This window comes from Salmo salar, chromosome 01 (genome assembly GCF_965601325.2).
Source record: "Salmo salar chromosome 01, fSalSal1, whole genome shotgun sequence".
NCBI lineage: Eukaryota > Metazoa > Chordata > Actinopteri > Salmoniformes > Salmonidae > Salmo > Salmo salar.
Window position 1 is genome coordinate 11,709,612 of NC_138291.1, and position 16,993 is coordinate 11,726,604.

The 16,993-nt window shown below is 44.3% G+C and overlaps 1 protein-coding gene across 6 annotated transcripts in view; it reads left to right on the forward strand.

The window, feature by feature from the left end:
• Window positions 1–16,993, forward strand: part of LOC106612640 (ribosomal protein S6 kinase 2 alpha) — an 87,536-nt gene that overhangs the window by 65,739 nt on the left and 4,804 nt on the right. For all 6 annotated transcript variants that reach the window (XM_014214040.3, XM_014214199.3, XM_014214259.3 and 3 more), the window contains 13 exons: window positions 1,843–1,985; window positions 4,487–4,557; window positions 6,529–6,617; window positions 7,630–7,694; window positions 7,871–7,973; window positions 8,435–8,565; window positions 9,136–9,261; window positions 9,492–9,581; window positions 9,659–9,817; window positions 11,796–11,957; window positions 15,472–15,548; window positions 15,691–15,808; window positions 16,014–16,151. In XM_014214040.3, coding sequence (XP_014069515.1) covers window positions 1,843–1,985; window positions 4,487–4,557; window positions 6,529–6,617; window positions 7,630–7,694; window positions 7,871–7,973; window positions 8,435–8,565; window positions 9,136–9,261; window positions 9,492–9,581; window positions 9,659–9,817; window positions 11,796–11,957; window positions 15,472–15,548; window positions 15,691–15,808; window positions 16,014–16,151 — 1,472 coding nt within the window. The remainder of the gene's footprint in view (window positions 1–1,842; window positions 1,986–4,486; window positions 4,558–6,528; window positions 6,618–7,629; window positions 7,695–7,870; window positions 7,974–8,434; window positions 8,566–9,135; window positions 9,262–9,491; window positions 9,582–9,658; window positions 9,818–11,795; window positions 11,958–15,471; window positions 15,549–15,690; window positions 15,809–16,013; window positions 16,152–16,993) is intronic.

Consider the following 16,993-nt stretch of genomic DNA (forward strand, 5'->3'; position numbering starts at 1 on the left):
AACTGTAGTTTCATCTGTCCACAGAATATTTTGCCAGTACCGCTGTGGAACATCCAGGTGCACTTTTGCAAACTTCAGACATGCAGCAATGTTGTTTTTTTTGGATAGCAGTGGCTTCTTCCACGATGTTCTCCCATGAGCACCATTCTTGTTTCGGATTTTGCGTATTGTAGACTCGTCGAGATGTTAGCACGTTCCAGAAATTTCTGTAAGTCTTTAGCTGACACTCTAGGATTCTTAACCTCTGTGAGCATTCTGCGCTGTGCTCTTGCAGTCATCTTTGCAGGACGGTCACTCCTAGGGAGAGTAGCAACAGTGCTGAACTTTCTCCATTTATAGACAATTTGTCTTACCGTGGACTGATGGACATCAAGGCTTTTAGAGATACTTTGGTAACCCTTTCCAGCTTTATGCAAGTCCACAATTCTTAATGTTAGATCTTCTGATATGTCTTTTGTTCAAAACATGGTTCACATCAGGCAATGCTTCTTGTGAATAGCAAACTCAAATTTTGTGATTTTTATTTTATTTTTATTTTTATATTTTTTTTATAGTGCAGGGCAGCTCTAACCAACATCTCCAATCTCGTCTCATTGATTGGACTCCAGGTTAGCTGACTACTGACTCTAATTAGCTTTTGGAGTCATTAGCCTAGGGGTTGACATACTTTTTCCAACCTACACTGTGAATGTTTAAATGATGGCTTCAATATAGACAAGAAAAATACAATCATTTCTGTTATTAGTTTAAGCACACTAAGTTTGCCTATTGTTGTGACTTAGATGACTTAGATGAATCAAATTTGGTGACCAAACTATGCAGAAATCCAGGTAATTCCAAGTGGTTCACATACTTTTTCTTGCAACTGTATATATGACATTACCCCCCCCCCCCCCCCCCCCACACACACACACTAACCCACCCCCCACACACACACGTCCCTCTGCCTATTCTCTCGTTCCACTTGGCCTCCCCATTAGTCAGTGAGTCGGCACCACTCTTGTCTGTTCCTGGGGGTACTTGGCCTGTCCACAGAGGGTAGTAGGACCCTGGGGGTACGTGGCCTGTCCATAGAGGGTAGTAGGACCCTGGGGGTACGTGGCCTGTCCACAGAGGGTACTAGGCCTATCCACAGAGGGTGCTAGGACCCTGGGGGTACGTGTTCTTGGGAAGACTCATGAGACCATAGGCCTACAGGTAAAATGCACATGAGGGGGTACTTCAGGGGTACTCCGGCCAAAACAAAATTCAGTTGGTGGTACAGTAACCGAAAAACAACAGCTGATGTAGAGCATGACCCTGAAATGAATGTTTCTCCTGCATCTTATCTACCCTGTAATCACTCTCTCCTCTATCGTCTGTTTACCTTGTTGGCACACACACACAAACGCCACAGGTGACCTTAATTATCCCAGTGTGGTGTATTACCTTCACATGGAGCATTTGAATGATAAGGCCTTAGAATACCTGAAGAGTCGTCATGGCATCAGGAAGTGGTACGGATAGTTTTCCCTGATCATGTGACCTGGCTAGGAGAGAGCTTCTAGGGCTTTGTCTGAAATGGCATCCTCTTCCCTAAAATATAGTGCACTCCTTTTGACCAGGGCCCTCTAGAATTACCCACCACAGGGAATAGGGTACCATTGCAGACCTGGCCTGGGCCCTAATTGTAGTCTATAGACTAGTTATTACAGTCAAACTCCTGTCCATTTCCATAAAGCATAGTGTTAATGTCCTTTCTTCCTCTGTCTGTCGTGTGTATTCATGATGTGTATTCATGATGTGTGTTCATGGTAGTACAGGTAATTGGATAGTAACTGACTTGTGCTGTCTTCTCCCCAGATTTTGGCTTATGTAAAGAGGCTGTTGACCAAGAGAAGAAGGCGTACTCCTTCTGTGGTACGGTGGAATACATGGCGCCAGAGGTGGTGAACAGGCAGGGCCACATACAGAGCGCCGACTGGTGGTCGTTTGGGGTACTGATGGTGAGTCATTTCATCTGTCGTTTGGGTCATATTCATTAGTGCACAACTTGGTAAAACGCTTTGCAATTGAAAATGAAAATAAACGTTAATTATTGGACACATTTAGGTAGTTTCTCCCTGTTGCAGTCTGTTTTCTTCCGTTTAGTGCCTAATGAACATAACCTTCACAATACAAACAATCAAACAGTTAGAAAAGCTAAGGCTAGCTTTTTCAAACAGAAATTTGCATCCTGTAGTACTAACTCCAAAACGTTCGGGGACACTGTAAAGTCCATGGAGAATAAGAGCACCTCCTCCCAGCTGCCCACTGCTCTGAGGCTAGGAAACACTGTTACTGCCGATAAATCCACTATAATTGAGAATTTCAATAAGCATTTCTCTACAGCTGGCCATGCTTTCCACCTGGCTACCCCTACCCCGGTCAACTGCCCGGCACCCTCCACAGCAACCCGCCAAAGCCCCCACCATTTCTCCTTCACCCAAATCCAGATAGCTGATGTTCTGAAAGAGCTGCAAAATCTGGACCCATACAAATCAGCCGGGCTAGACAATCTGGACCCTCTTTCTAAAATTATCTGCCGAAATTGTTGCAACCCCTATTGCTAGCCTGTTCAACCTCTCTTTCCTATCGTCTGAGATTCCCAAAGATTGGAAAGCTGCCACGGTCATCCCCCTCTTCAAAGGGGGTAACACTCTAGACCCAAACTGCTACAGACTTATATCTATCCTACTCTGCCTTTCTAAAGTCTTCGAAAGCCAAGTTAACAAACAGATTACCGACCATTTCGAATCCCACCGTACCTTCTCCGCTATGCAATCTGGTTTCAAAGCTGGTCATGGGTGCACCTCAGCCACGCTTAAGGTCCTAAACGACATCATAACCGCCATCGATAAGAGACATTACTGTGCAGCCGTATTCATCGACCTGGCCAAGGCTTTCGACTCTGTCAATCACCACATTCTTATTGGCAGACTCGACAGCCTTGGTTTCTCAATTGATTGCCTTGCCTGGTTTACCAACTACTTCTCTGATAGAGTTCAGTGTGTCAAATCGGAGGGCCTGTTGTCCGGACCTCTGGCAGTCTCTATGGGTGTGCCACAGGGTTCAATTCTTGGGCCAACTCTCTTCTCTGTATACATCAATGATGTTGCTCTTCCTGCTGGTGAGTCTCTGATCCACCTCTACGCAGATGACACCATTCTGTATACTTCTGGCCCCTCTTTGGACACTGTGTTAACTAACCTCCAGACGAGCTTCAATGCCATACAACTCTCCTTCCATGGCCTCCAACCGCTCTTAAATACAAGTAAAACTAAATGCGTGCTATTCAATCGATCACTGCCGGCACCTGCTCGCCCGTCCAGCATCACTACTCTGGACGGTTCTGACTTAGAATACGTGGACAACTACAAATACCTGGGTGTCTGGTTAGACTGTAAACTCTCCTTCCAGACTCAAAATAAGCATCTCCAATCCAAAGTTAAATCTAGAATCAGCTTCCTAAATCGCAACAAAGCATCCTTCACTCATGCTGCCAAACATACCCTCGTAAAACTGACCATCCTACCGATCCTCGACTTCGGTGATGTCATCTATAAAATAGCCTCCAACACTCTACTCAACAAACTGGATGCAGTCTATCACAGTGCCATCCGTTTTGTCACCAAAGCCCCATACACTACCCACCATTGCGACCTGTACGCTCTCGTTGGTTGGTTGGCCCTCGCTTCATACTCGTCGCCAAACCCACTGGCTACAGGTTATCTACAAGTCTCTGCTAGGTAAAGCCCTGCCTTATCTCAGCTCACTGGTCACCACAGCAGCACCCACTCGTAGCACGCGCTCCAGCAGGTATATCTCACTGGTCACCGCCAAAGCTAATTCCTCCTTTGGTCGTCTTTCCTTCCAGTTCTCTGCTGCCAATGACTTGAACGAACTGCAAAAATCTCTGAAGCTGGAGACTCATATCTCACTCACTAGCTTTAAGCAGTAGCTGTCAGAGCAGCTCACAGATCACTGCACCTGTACATAGCCCATCAGTAAACAGCCCATCTATCTACCTTCCTCATCCCCATACTGTATTTATTTATCTTGCTCCTTTGCACCCCAGTATCTCTACTTGCACATTCATCTTCTGCACATCTACCATTCCAGTGTTTAATTGCTATATTGTAATTACTTCGCCACCATGGCCTATTTATTGCCTTAACTTACCTCATTTGCACTCACTGTATATAGACTTTTTGTTTTCTTTTGTTCTACTGTATATGTTTTGTTTATTCCATGTGTAACTCTGTTGTATGTGTCGAATTGCTATGCTTTATCTTGGCCAGGTCGCAGTTGCAAATGAGAACTTGTTCTCAACTAGCCTACCTGGTTAAATAAAGGTGAAATAAAAAATGTAAAAAACAGACGTGAGATGTGTGTTTGCGTCAGAGCTCTAGAATTGAATGTGAAAGGTGTTTTTTTTTAAAGGGTGGTGGTTGTATTTGTTTGACAGTTTGAGATGCTGACCGGCTCGCTACCGTTCCAAGGGAAGGACCGCAAAGAGACCATGAACCTCATCCTCAAGTAAGTAGATGCCGTCACAGAATAGGTCTTTTGATAAGCCATATAAACTCAGCAAAAAAAGAAACGTCCCTTTTTCAGGACCCTGTCTTTCAAAGATGATTTGTAAAAATCCAACTAACTTCACAGATCTTCATTGTAAAGGGTTTAAACACTGTTTCTCATGCTTGTTCAATGAACCATAAACAATTAATGAACATGCACCTGTGGAATAGTCGTTAAGACACTAACAGCTTACAGACAGTAGGCAATTAAGGTCACAGTTATGAAAACTTAGGACACTATAGAGGCCTTTCTACTGACTCTGAAAAACAGGTGTAGAAGCACGGTGGCTAGGAAAAACTCCCTAGGAAAAACTCCCTAGAAAGGCCAAAACCTAGGAAGAAACCTAGAGAGGAACCAGGCTATGAGGGGTGGCCAGTCCTCTTCTGGCTGTGCCGGGTGGATATTATAACAGAACATGGTCAAAATGTTAAAATGTTCATAAATGACCAGCATGGTCAAATAATAATAATCATAGTAGTTGTCGAGGGTGCAACAAGCACGTCCGGTGAACAGGTCAGCGTTCGATAGCCGCAGGCAGAACAGTTGAAACTGGAGCAGCAGCACGGCCAGGTGGACTGGGGACAGCAAGGAGTCATCATGCCAGGTAGTCCTGAGGCATGGTCCTAGGGCTCAGGTCCTCCGAGAGAAAGAAAGAGAGAATTGGAGAGAGCATATTTAAATTCACACAGGACACTGGATAAGACGAGAAATACTCCAGATGTAACAGACTGACCCTAGCCCCCCGACACATAACACACAATCCCTCCATCAGTGCTCAGACTGTCCACAATAGGCTGAGAGAGGCTGGACTGAGGGCTTGTAGGCCTGTTGTAAGGCAGGTCCTCACTAGACATCACCGGCAGCAATGTCGCCTATGGGCACAAACCCACCATCGCTGGACCAGACAAGACTGGCAAAAAGTGCTTTTCACTGACCAGTCACGGTTTTGTCTCACCAGGGGTGATGGTCGGATTCACATTTATCGTCAAAGGAATGAGCGTTACGCCGAGGCCTGTACTCTGGAGTGTGATTGATTTGGAGGTGGAGGGTCCGTCATGGTCTGGGGCGGTGTGTCAGTGTTATCGGACTGAGCTTGTTGTCATTACAGGCAATCTCAACACTGTGCGTTACAGGGAAGACATCCTCCTCCCTCATGTGGTACCCTCCTGCAGGCTCATCCTGACATGACCCTCCAGAATGACAATGCCACCAGCCATACTGCTCATTCTGTGCGTGATTTCCTGCGAGACAGGAATGTCAGTGTTCTGGCATTGCCAGCGAAGAGCCTGGATCTCAATCCCATTGAGCACGTCTGGGACCTGTTGGATCAGAGGGTGAGGGCTAGGGCCATTCCCCTCAGAAATGTCCAGAAACTTACAGGTGCCTTGGTGGAAGAGTGGGGTAACATCTCACAGTAAGAACTGGCAAATCTGATGCAGTCCATGAGGAGGAGATGCACTGCAGTACTTAATGGTGGCCACACCAGATACTGACTGTTACTTTTGATTTTGACCCCCCCCCCCCCCCCCCCCCTCATTGTTCAGGGACACATTTTTCCATTTATGTTAGTCACATGTCTGTGGAACTTGTTCAGTTTGTCTGTTGTTGAATCTTATGTTCATACAAATATTTACACGTTAAGTTTGCTGAAAATAAATGCAGTTGACAGTGAGAGGATGTTTCTTTTTTTGCTGAGTGAGTTTATATAATTCAACACTATATAGGGAATAGGGTCCCATTGCTGAACCACACTGGGCCAACAATCACTGGCTAGGGTGTCTGTAATTATTACCAGAGCAGTACTATTTATTTAGCCCGACTAAACCAGCCTGAATGCTGCGTTCAAGGAAACCGTGGTGAACGTTCAGCAGCGTTAACCAGGCTGCTATTTTATAAAACTTCTGGATTTAACAATGTCTTCCCCTGCAGGGCCAGATTGGGAATGCCCCAATTCCTGAGTACAGAGGCCCAGAGTCTCCTCCGAGCTCTGTTCAAGAGGAACCCCATCAACAGAATGGGTGAGTACTAACCCACCAGCCAGTGACAAGGTAATTACAGTGGTTACTCCACTAGGAGAGTAATTACTGTGGTATAATAAGACCGATTTGATATTAAAGGAGCAATCTGCAGTTGCTACATTCATTTTTTTTTACTTATAAATTAAGGATATGTATTGAGTTACATTTATTTTGGGTAACAGACATAAACAACAAAATGTACAATGTGGACCCAGAGGATATCACTTCAAAGTATTCATTTAAAATGCTTGTTTCCAAACGCATATGATTAAAAGGCAAGACAAAATACAAACAACCATAAATACATTCATTTATATTGACAACATAAAAAGTGGAACTATTCAATGCATAACCTTAAAAATCAACCGTATTCATTTCACATTAAAACAATCTAATTGCACATCCTACTGATCCTTCAGATAATACACCTGACCAGCAGTAGGGGGCACAAGGGGCAGTGGACTGGTTTCTCTTAGACACACTTGTCCAAATGAAAACATTTTTCCTGCTTTTTAAAGCTATTTTAACTTTTTCTTTGCTTGATCTCCAAGGGGAGGCTATTCCATAGACAAGTGCCTGTATAGAAAAACGTGCTCCTCGCTGTACTGTTTACTCTTGGGATTTTACAAGACATAACACTAGCTCTGGTGTTGTAACTGTGTTGGTTATAGACCATATCAATGTGGTTTTTCATATAACCTGGGGCACAATCATTTTAAGATGTCAAACAAATGATTCACTTTAAGTTGGTCCATGTAACTATTGATTCTTGAAGAATATAACTTATAAATGCCTCATGAGCTTAGTTCAACTGTCGTACCCAATCAGAACTGAATATAAAACTATAATGTTGATATTGTGAATGGTCACACCATGCATCCATAGATCTGTTTATGAATTTGCCAGGGTGGCGGGAAGAATGCATTGCTTCAACTGCTGATTGCCGCTTTAAGCATAGAGCTGGTGTTATTGTATACAGTCATCCATACTAATAGTGTGATTGTGTGGACAGGTTCTGGGGCGGATGGTGCAGAGGAGATCAAACGCCACACTTTTTTCTCCACCATCGACTGGAACGTGAGTGGGGCCTCCCCTCTAGCACTCATCGTACACTCATAGTGTAGTCCTATCAGGACTCATTATCAATCTCATTATCCAATTAGCATTCTTAAATGAATCTTGTCATATGCTTCAGGCAATTCTCAAGTCTCCATTATTTGAAACCTTTTCAGAAACTATTTTAACCCTTTCAGAAACTGTTCCGGCGAGAGATCCCACCCCCGTTCAAGCCGGCGGTGGCCCGACCAGACGACACCTTCTACTTCGACTCAGAGTTCACCTCCCGCACACCCAAAGGTAAGCGGTCAAAGTTGACAAGAGTAACTTGTCCTAGCGTGACAAGACAGACCAGGGCTGACAATCTAACCTGACGTAGCAGGAGTAAAAAGCTGACTGAATCTAACCTGGCGTAGCAGGCGTAAAAAGCTGACTGAATCTAACCCGGCGTAGCAGGCGTAAAAAGACGCCTGAGTTACGTGGAAAATACTGTATCCATGAACAGCAGAAACATCCGCTTTTTACCAACACCGCTAAGGGTGGACTGAATCAAACCTAATTATAGTCTAATTATAGTGTTATTGTTTTTACTCTTTAAGAGAGAGTATTTAGGTGAATGAAACGTATTATAATGCCATTTTTAAGTTTGTCAGCTGGTAACAATTAGTCAAACTAGTACATTTGTGACAAATAAATCATCTTTGGCTCTCCTGTCTGTTTCAAGTGTGTATGAAGTTGTGTTCTTGCTCTGATTCCCACAGACTCCCCAGGTGTTCCACCCAGTGCCGGAGCCCACCAGCTCTTCCGTGGCTTCAGCTTCGTTGCCCCAGCCATGCTGGATGAGGAGGGGGCCAAGGAACCGGCCAAGCCCACACCACATCCAGTGGTCCAGGTCAGCAGTCCATCACAGATGGGAAATGCCTACTATTAATATATAATTATAATGTATGCCATTTAGCAGGCGCGTTCTCATTTCTTATATTAATTTCTATGAAAAACTATATCATATAGACAGTAAGAAGACAGAGATCTATCTGACAGCCAGATGGCTCCTTCCCCAAGATTTTGTCTTTCGTTGGCGTTTTGAAGGAGAACATGCTCTTTCACTCTCTGACCACTAGATGGCCATATTTCTCCATCCTACAACACTGTCAATCAGTGTAATGTAATGTAAAGCCATACTTACTTAGGGCAGATAAGGCTTGGGTTTAATTGCTTGATGATTTCACACTGCACATGTTGTTGAGGAGTAAACCTCTAATCCAGTTGAATTGCTTGTTCTAATACCTTTACCTCCAATGTTTTCTGTTCTTTACCACAACTGTGATGGGGTGTGTGGGTGGATGAATACATCATAATAGAAGAAAGTATAATATTAAAATACATTGATTGTTGTTTGTAAAGCACTGTTGTAGACTGTAGTTCAAGCACTATACCATAGATGTGTGTGTGGTTCATACAGCAACTCCATGGAAAGAACGTGTTGTTCAGCGACGGCTACATGTTGAAGGAGGACATCGGCATGGGCTCTTTCTCCGTTTGCAAGCGCTGCATCCACAAAGCCACCAACACAGAGTACGCTGCCAAGGTCAGAACACACACTTTAACCTCCCTCTCTGGGTTGTCACTCTCCCAAGAACCCCAAGTTCTTATCCATCCACCTTGTGGGCTGCTGAATCCTTCCAAACCAGTAGCTGGACATGACTATTCATTATTTTGATGAAGGTCTTTTTGGAGAGTGCCGTTCCAGTCATTTCTCATCTCGTCTCTCACACTGTCTCCTAATGGAGGATTTATAATATTATTGTGTATTGTCAGGTGATTGACAAGACCATGACAGACCCCTCAGAGGAGATTGAGATCCTGTTGAGATACGGCCAGCACCCCAACATCATCACCCTGAAGGACGTGAGTACACACACACACACACACACACACACACACTCACCCTGAACCATCCATCATGTGTTCTCTCCATCTGTCAGGTGTATGACAATGGGAAGCAGGTGTATCTGGTGACAGAGCTGATGAGAGGTGGGGAGCTGCTGGACCGGATCCTCAAACAGAAGGTCTTCTCAGAGCGAGAAGCCAGCTCCGTGCTCCACACCATCACCAAGACTGTAGAATACCTCCACGCACAGGGGGTGAGACGCTCATCTACACACACACACACACACTGTAACAGACTGGTCGCTATGGACTTAAACAGTAGTTTGATATTCCTCCTTATTCTTAGTATGTTTTTTTCTTTTTCTCTGTGTTCTAACATTCATCCTTTAAAATATACAGTACCAGTCAAAAGTTTGGACACCTACTCATTCAAGGGTTTTTCTTTATTTTTTACTATTTTCTACACTGTACAATAATAGTGAAGACATCACAACTATGAAATAACACCTCATGTAGTAACCAAAAAAGTATTTTATATTTGAGATTCTTCAAAGTAGCCACACTTTGCCTTGATGACAGCTTTGCACACTCTTGGCATTCTCTCAACCAGTTTCACCTGGAATGCTTGAAGGAGATCCCACATATGCTGAGCTGCTTTTCCTTCACTCTGCGGTCCAACTCATCCCAAACCATCTCAATTGGGTTGAGGTCAGGTGATTGTGGAGGCCAGGTCATCTGATGCAGCACTCAATCACTCTTCTTCTTGGTCAAATAGCCCTTACACAGCCTGGAGGTGTGTTGGGTAATTGTCCTGTTGAAAAACAGATGATAGTCCCACTAAGCGCAAACCAGATGGGATGGTGTATCGCTGCAGAATGTTGTGGTAGCCATGCTGGTTAAGTGTGCCTTGAATTTTAAATAAATCACAGACAGTATCAACAGCAAAGCACCATGATACCTCCTCCATGCTTCACGGTGGGAACCACACATGCGGAGATCATCCGATCACCTACTCTGCGTCTCACAAAGACACGGAGGTTCGAACCAAAAATCTCAAATTTGTACTCATCAGACCAAAGAACAGATTTCCACCAGTCTAATGTCCATTGTTCGTGGTTCTTGGCCAAACAAGTCTCTTCTTCTTACAGGTGTCTTTTAGTAGTGGTTTCATAGCAGCAATTCGAGCATGAAGGCCTGATTCACGCAGTCTCTGAACAGTTGATGTTGAGATGTCTGTTACTTGAACTGTATGAATTATTTATTTGTGCTGTGATTTCTGAGGCTGGTAACTCTAATGAACTTATCCTCTGCAGCAGAGGTAACTCTGGGTCTTTCTTTCCTGTGGCAGTCCTCATGAGAGCCAGTTTCATCATAGCGCTTGATGGTTTTTGCGACTTTAAAAGTTCTTGACATTTTCCGGATTGACTGACCTTCATGTGTTAAAGTAATGATAGATTGTCATTTCTCTTTGCTTATTTGAGCTGTTCTTTCCATAATATGGACTTTGTCTTTTACCAAATAGGGCTATCTTCTGTGTACCACCCCTACCTTGTCACAACACAACTGATTGGCTCAAAAGCATTTAGAAGGAAAGAAATTCCACAAATTAACCGGGCACACCTGTTAATTGAAATGCATTCCAGGTGACTACCTCATTAAGCTGGTTGAGAGAATGCAAAGCTGTCATCAAGGCAAAGGGTGACTACTTTGAAGACTCTCAAATATAACATATATTTTGATTTTACACTTTTTTTGGTTACTATGATTCCATATGTGTTATTTCATAGTTTTGATGTCTTTGCTATTATTCTACAATGTAGAAAAAAATTAAGAAAAACCCTTGAATGAGTGGGTGTGTCCAAACTTTTGACTGCTACTGTATAAATATTTTTTTAATAATATACGACCAACAGATTATCTCCAAGTGAACAGTTGAAGTAGATTATTTTTGCGTTCACATTTAATCTTTACTAATTAATAAATTCTCTCATCCTATCCTCTTTCTCTCTGCTATCCCGTCCTCTCTCCTCTCTTCCTGCCCTACCCCACCTCTCTTCCTTCCCACCCCCTCCTCTCTCCTTCTCTTCCTCCTGTACCTCTGCTTTCTTCCTCCCGTACCTCCTATCCTCTCTTCCTCCCCTAAACCTCTCCTCTCTCTCCCTCACCCCTCCCTTTCTCCCCCCTCTACTCTCTTCCTCTCCTCTTCCTCCCCTACCCTCTCCTCTTCGCCAGGTTGTCCACAGGGACCTAAAGCCCAGTAACATCCTTTATGTAGATGAGTCGGGGAACCCTGAGTCTATCCGGATCTGTGACTTTGGTTTTGCCAAGCAGCTGAGAGCTGACAACGGCCTGCTAATGACTCCATGCTACACCGCTAACTTTGTAGCCCCGGAGGTAAGGCCCGGGAGAGAGTGTGTTTGTGATGATGATTAATACATGCATAGCCCATCAATGCCCCCTATCAGATGGTATTTTGGGGGTTTTAATGGAAAATAAACCATAGAGAGAGATTAGTGATGCACCGATATTACATTTTTGGCCGATACCGATATCCAATATTTTCCTTGCCAAAACCCCCTCGATATATAACATTTTAGCAGCCTTTTAAGCATTCTAGTATAGTTAACACACACACATGGACACAGCGGTCTAAGGCACTGCATCTCAGTGCAAGAGGCGTCACTACAGTCCATGGTTCGATTCCAGGCTGTATCACATCCGGTCATAATTGGGAGTCCCATAGGGCAGCGCACAATTGGCCCAGCGTTGTTCGTGTTTGGCTGCGCTAGGCCGTCATTGTAAAGAAGAATTTGTTCTTAACTAACTTGCCTAGTTAAATAAAGGTTACACACACACTGACCAAAATATATATTTTGTTGGCATTTACATATGTCCCCATTACCAGTGAAACATAATCAAAACCTATTTCTTTCACTTGCTGTGCTGTTTCGTTGTTCAGTCTCAACCAGGATTGCATCATACATGTAAAGCAGTGAAGTTTCAGCTCTGTCTGTCCGTGGCCTCTCTTCCTCGGTGTGCACGGTCACTGTGTCCGTTTCCATCTTGTCCAGCTGTGTATGTAACATTTCAGGTAAATCCTGTTTCTTGTTTGCGTTGAAGTATCGGCCCTTGTACATAGCATCGAGCATGGTGGCGACACAGTAAAGAGAGAATGCCACCGAATCACTTGTTCACAGCCTGTGTGGGCAGTTTTGTTGCCGGGGCCCACTGTTGTCAAGGGCAACTGTTTCATTCGCCAATGTGGGCCAGTAAAAACATCCACCTCGTCGGGAAAAGGTGCAATCTTCACTCCATAGAAACTAGTCAGCACTAATGTCGCACACTAGCTGCTTGCTAACTGGTTAGCTTAGCATTGACAAAGTCAGAACGGGCATGCGCACTCCACTGTTATGTGACAGAATCGGTGGCGTTAGAATTCGGAATTAGAATAGGAATACTACACTGAACAATAATATAAATCAACATGTAAAGTGTTTGTCCCATGTTTCATGAGCTGGAAAAAAAAGACCCCAGAAATGTTCCATACACACATGAAGCTTATCTCAAATTCTGTGCACCTTTTGTTTACATCCCTGTCAGTTTTGACGAGCAGGTGTTTCAATGCCATGACAGAGGGTATCACGTCTGCTGCAGACACAGTTGATGAGCTTATTTCTCCAGTCAGTTGTTTGAATGGAGCTAGCTGGTGTGTTCATGTTTCCAACATGTTCTCAAATGCCATTGAAATGGCATCAGTGGTATGACAACCAGCATATTCATGAGCATGCAATACGACTGTCCTCAGCAAATCTCCGACGACCCTGTCAGACACAGCATGCTCATGGGGCTGATATCGCTCGTCCAAATGTCAGTCGTGAAGCTAATAGCAGTGACACTATTACTGTGTACCTCCGGTAGGGCAACATCTGAAAAATAGTACAAATAAAAGTGTACCGGTGCTTGACCAGTTGGCAAAAGCCAACATCACCCATGACGGAGAACGGTTGATTGTCAAGGGCAATGAGTTCCATTATCTTGGCTTTAATGGATTTCGCCTTGGAGTTGTCTTGCTAAAATTTATTTGCTCTTTCAAATGACTGCTCGATCCACACAGCAGACATTGTGCGCTAGTTTAGGAATGCTGTGTTGCACGTACAGCGTAACATTTTACGTGGCGTCATTACTTGTGTTATATAGGTATTCACGTCAGCTTTGGCATCGGTTTTTGCACATCGCGTTAAACTAGACATCGGGCTGATACCGATGTTGGCATTTTTCGCTGATATCGACATGTTCACTGATATATCGTGCATCCTTTATATATTATGTGTGTGTGTACACTATCGTTCAAAAGTTTGGGGTCACTTATAAATGTCCTTGTTTTTGAAAGAAAAGCACTTATTTTTTTGTCCATTTTAAAATAACATCAAATTGATCAGAAATACAGTGTAGACATTGTTAATGTTGTAAATGACTATTGTAGCTGGAAACGGCAGATTTTTAATGGAATATCTACATAGGCGTACAGAGGCCCATTATCAGCAACCATCACTCCTGTGTTCCAATGGCACTTTGTTAGCTAATCCACGTTGATCATTGTGAAAGGCTAATTGATCATTAGAAAACCCTTTTGCAATTATGTTAGCACAGCTGAAAACTGCTGTTCTGATTTAAAGAAGAAATAAAACTGGCCTTCATACTAGTTGCGTATCTGGAGCATCAGAATTTGTGGGTTCGATTACAGGCTCCAAATGGCCAGAAACCAAGACCTTTCTTCTGAAACTCATCAGTCTATTCTTGTTCTGAGAAATGAAGGCTATTCCATACAAGAAATTGCCAAGAAACTCGAACCAGAATAGAAAGAGGAGTGGGAGGCCCTGGTGCACAACTGAGCAAGAGGACAAGTACATTAGTGTCTAGTTTGAGAAACAGACGTCTCACAAGTCCTCAATTGGAAGCTTTATTATCTAGTACCTGCAAAACACCAGTCTCAACGTCAACAGTGGCGACTCTGGGATGCTGGCCTTCTAGGCCCGGACTTGAACCCAGTCTAACATCTCTGTAGAGACCTGAAAATTGCTGTGCAGCAACGCTCCCCATCCAACTTGACAGAGCTTGAGAGGATCTGCAGAGAATAATGGGAGAAATTCCCCAAATACAGGTGTGCCAAGCTTGTAGCGTCATACCCAAGAAGACTTGAGGCTGTAAACGCTGCCAAAGGTGCTTCAACAAAGTACAGAATAAAGGGTCTGAATACTTATGTAAATGTGATATTTCAGTATGCGTGTGTGTATAGTTTCTGAATGCACTGTATGGTCTAGCAATCGATTGGAGGTCTAATTCCACGGAGAGGGTGAGCAATTTCTCTGTTTAGCATCCCCATAGCAAACAATGTCATTGAGTAACATGGCAATGTTTTACCCTCAACCAGGTCCATAGCACTGAGATGACACAGTAAATCCTTCCCCTCATTCTTTCTTCAAGATGGCGATTTCAGAAATGTATTGAATGCCCTTTCCAGGCCATCAGAGACCTGAAAGACGGTTCATTGTTTCAATTGAAACTTTCACCCGAGATCTATTTCGCCTGCGTCAAAAGGATTTGGGGTATGTTGAGACACATCCGTCTTAAGATAACTAAATATGTATGCATCGACATGAACATTGCCATATAGATAGTTAAACATGTTTGAAGTCACGGGACTTACCGTTTTTGATGTTGCCGTGTTCTAATTTCGCAATAGGAGGAAGCAGCGTCACTGAGGGGGCGTGTCCATCCATAAGCTCTGTCCGATAGGGGGCATCGATGAGCTAGCGTCCTTGTCAACGCACTTTGCCTTTGGGTGTATAACTACACCCAGGTGATGCATGGTGGACAGTGTTGTGACATAATGCTGTGTGGGTTCTAGGTGTTAAAGCGTCAGGGCTATGACGAGGGCTGTGACGTATGGAGTCTGGGAGTGTTGTTGTACACCATGCTGGCTGGGTAAGGAACACACGACATGCCACTCATACAGCTGTGCACTCTATCCCACTCCAACAAAATGTCATGTTCTCACTCACTTACACACATACATTCATTCTCATTTGACTGGTCCTCTGTGCTCTCTCCCTCCCTCCCCCCTCAGCTTCACGCCGTTTGCCAACGGGCCCGAGGACACTCCAGATGAGATCCTGAGCAGGATAGGCAGTGGTCACTTCACCCTGACTGGAGGCAACTGGGATGCCGTGTCGGAAGCAGCGAAGGTACTGTAGGACTGACTAGGACTTGCTGGGTGACATAACTTTTCACGTGATCGTGCCGACCTGAACTGTGCTGGCTTGTATATTTTCTTTTCACAATGTAGTGAAGTGGAACAATGACTAAATGTATTTCCGTTTGGATTTCAAGGATAGAGGTACAGTATATAATCTAAAACTCATCTAACCTCCCAGCTATGTGTCTTTATAGGACCTGGTGTCTAAGATGCTTCACGTGGACCCCCACCAGCGGCTGACCGCAATGCAGGTCCTCAAGCACCCCTGGATCGTCCAGAGGGACAAGCTATCCAACAGCCAGCTGCAGCACCAGGATGCCAAGCTAGTCAAGGTACTATACTGTACACCAGTGGTTACCAAATGGGTCAATCGCGATTGACTGGTCGATCGTCAGTAGTTTTGAAACACCATAACCATCAGATGCAGGTACCATCAGTCCAGTAAAAAATAAAATGATTTCAATTTATGCTTAGCTGTGCTTTCCATGGCTGAGCAGCCGCACACAAGCCTAAGATCACCATGCGCAATGCCAAGCGTCGGCTGGAGTGGGGTAAAGCTCACTGCCATTGGACCCTGGGGCAGTGGAAACACGTTCTCTGGAGTGAGGAATAACGCTTCACCATCTGGCAGTCCGACAGACTAATATAGGTTTGGCGGATGCCGGGAGTAAGCTACCTGCCCTAATGCATAGTGCCACCTGTAAAGTTTGGTGGATGAGGAATAATTGTCTGGGGATGTTTTTCATGGTTTGGGCTAGGCCCCTTAGTTCCAGTGAAGCGAAATCTTAATGCTACAGCATACAATGGCATTCTAGACGATTCTGTGCTTCCAACTTTGTGGCAACAGTTTGGGAAGGTCTTTTCCTGTTTCAGCATGACAATGCACCTGTGCACAAAGCGAGATCCATACAGAAATGGTTTGTCAAGATCGGTGTGGAAGAACTTGACTGGCATGCACAGAGCACTGATCTCAACCCAATCGAACACCTTTGGAATGAATTTGAAATCCGACTGCGAGCCAGGCCTAATCTCCCAACATCAGTGCCCGACCTTACTAATGCTCATGTTGCTGAATGGATTCGAGTCCCTGCAGCAATGTTCCAACATCTAGTGGAAAGCCTTCCCAGAAGAGTGGAGGCTGTTATAGCTGAGGACCAACTCCAATTTAATACCC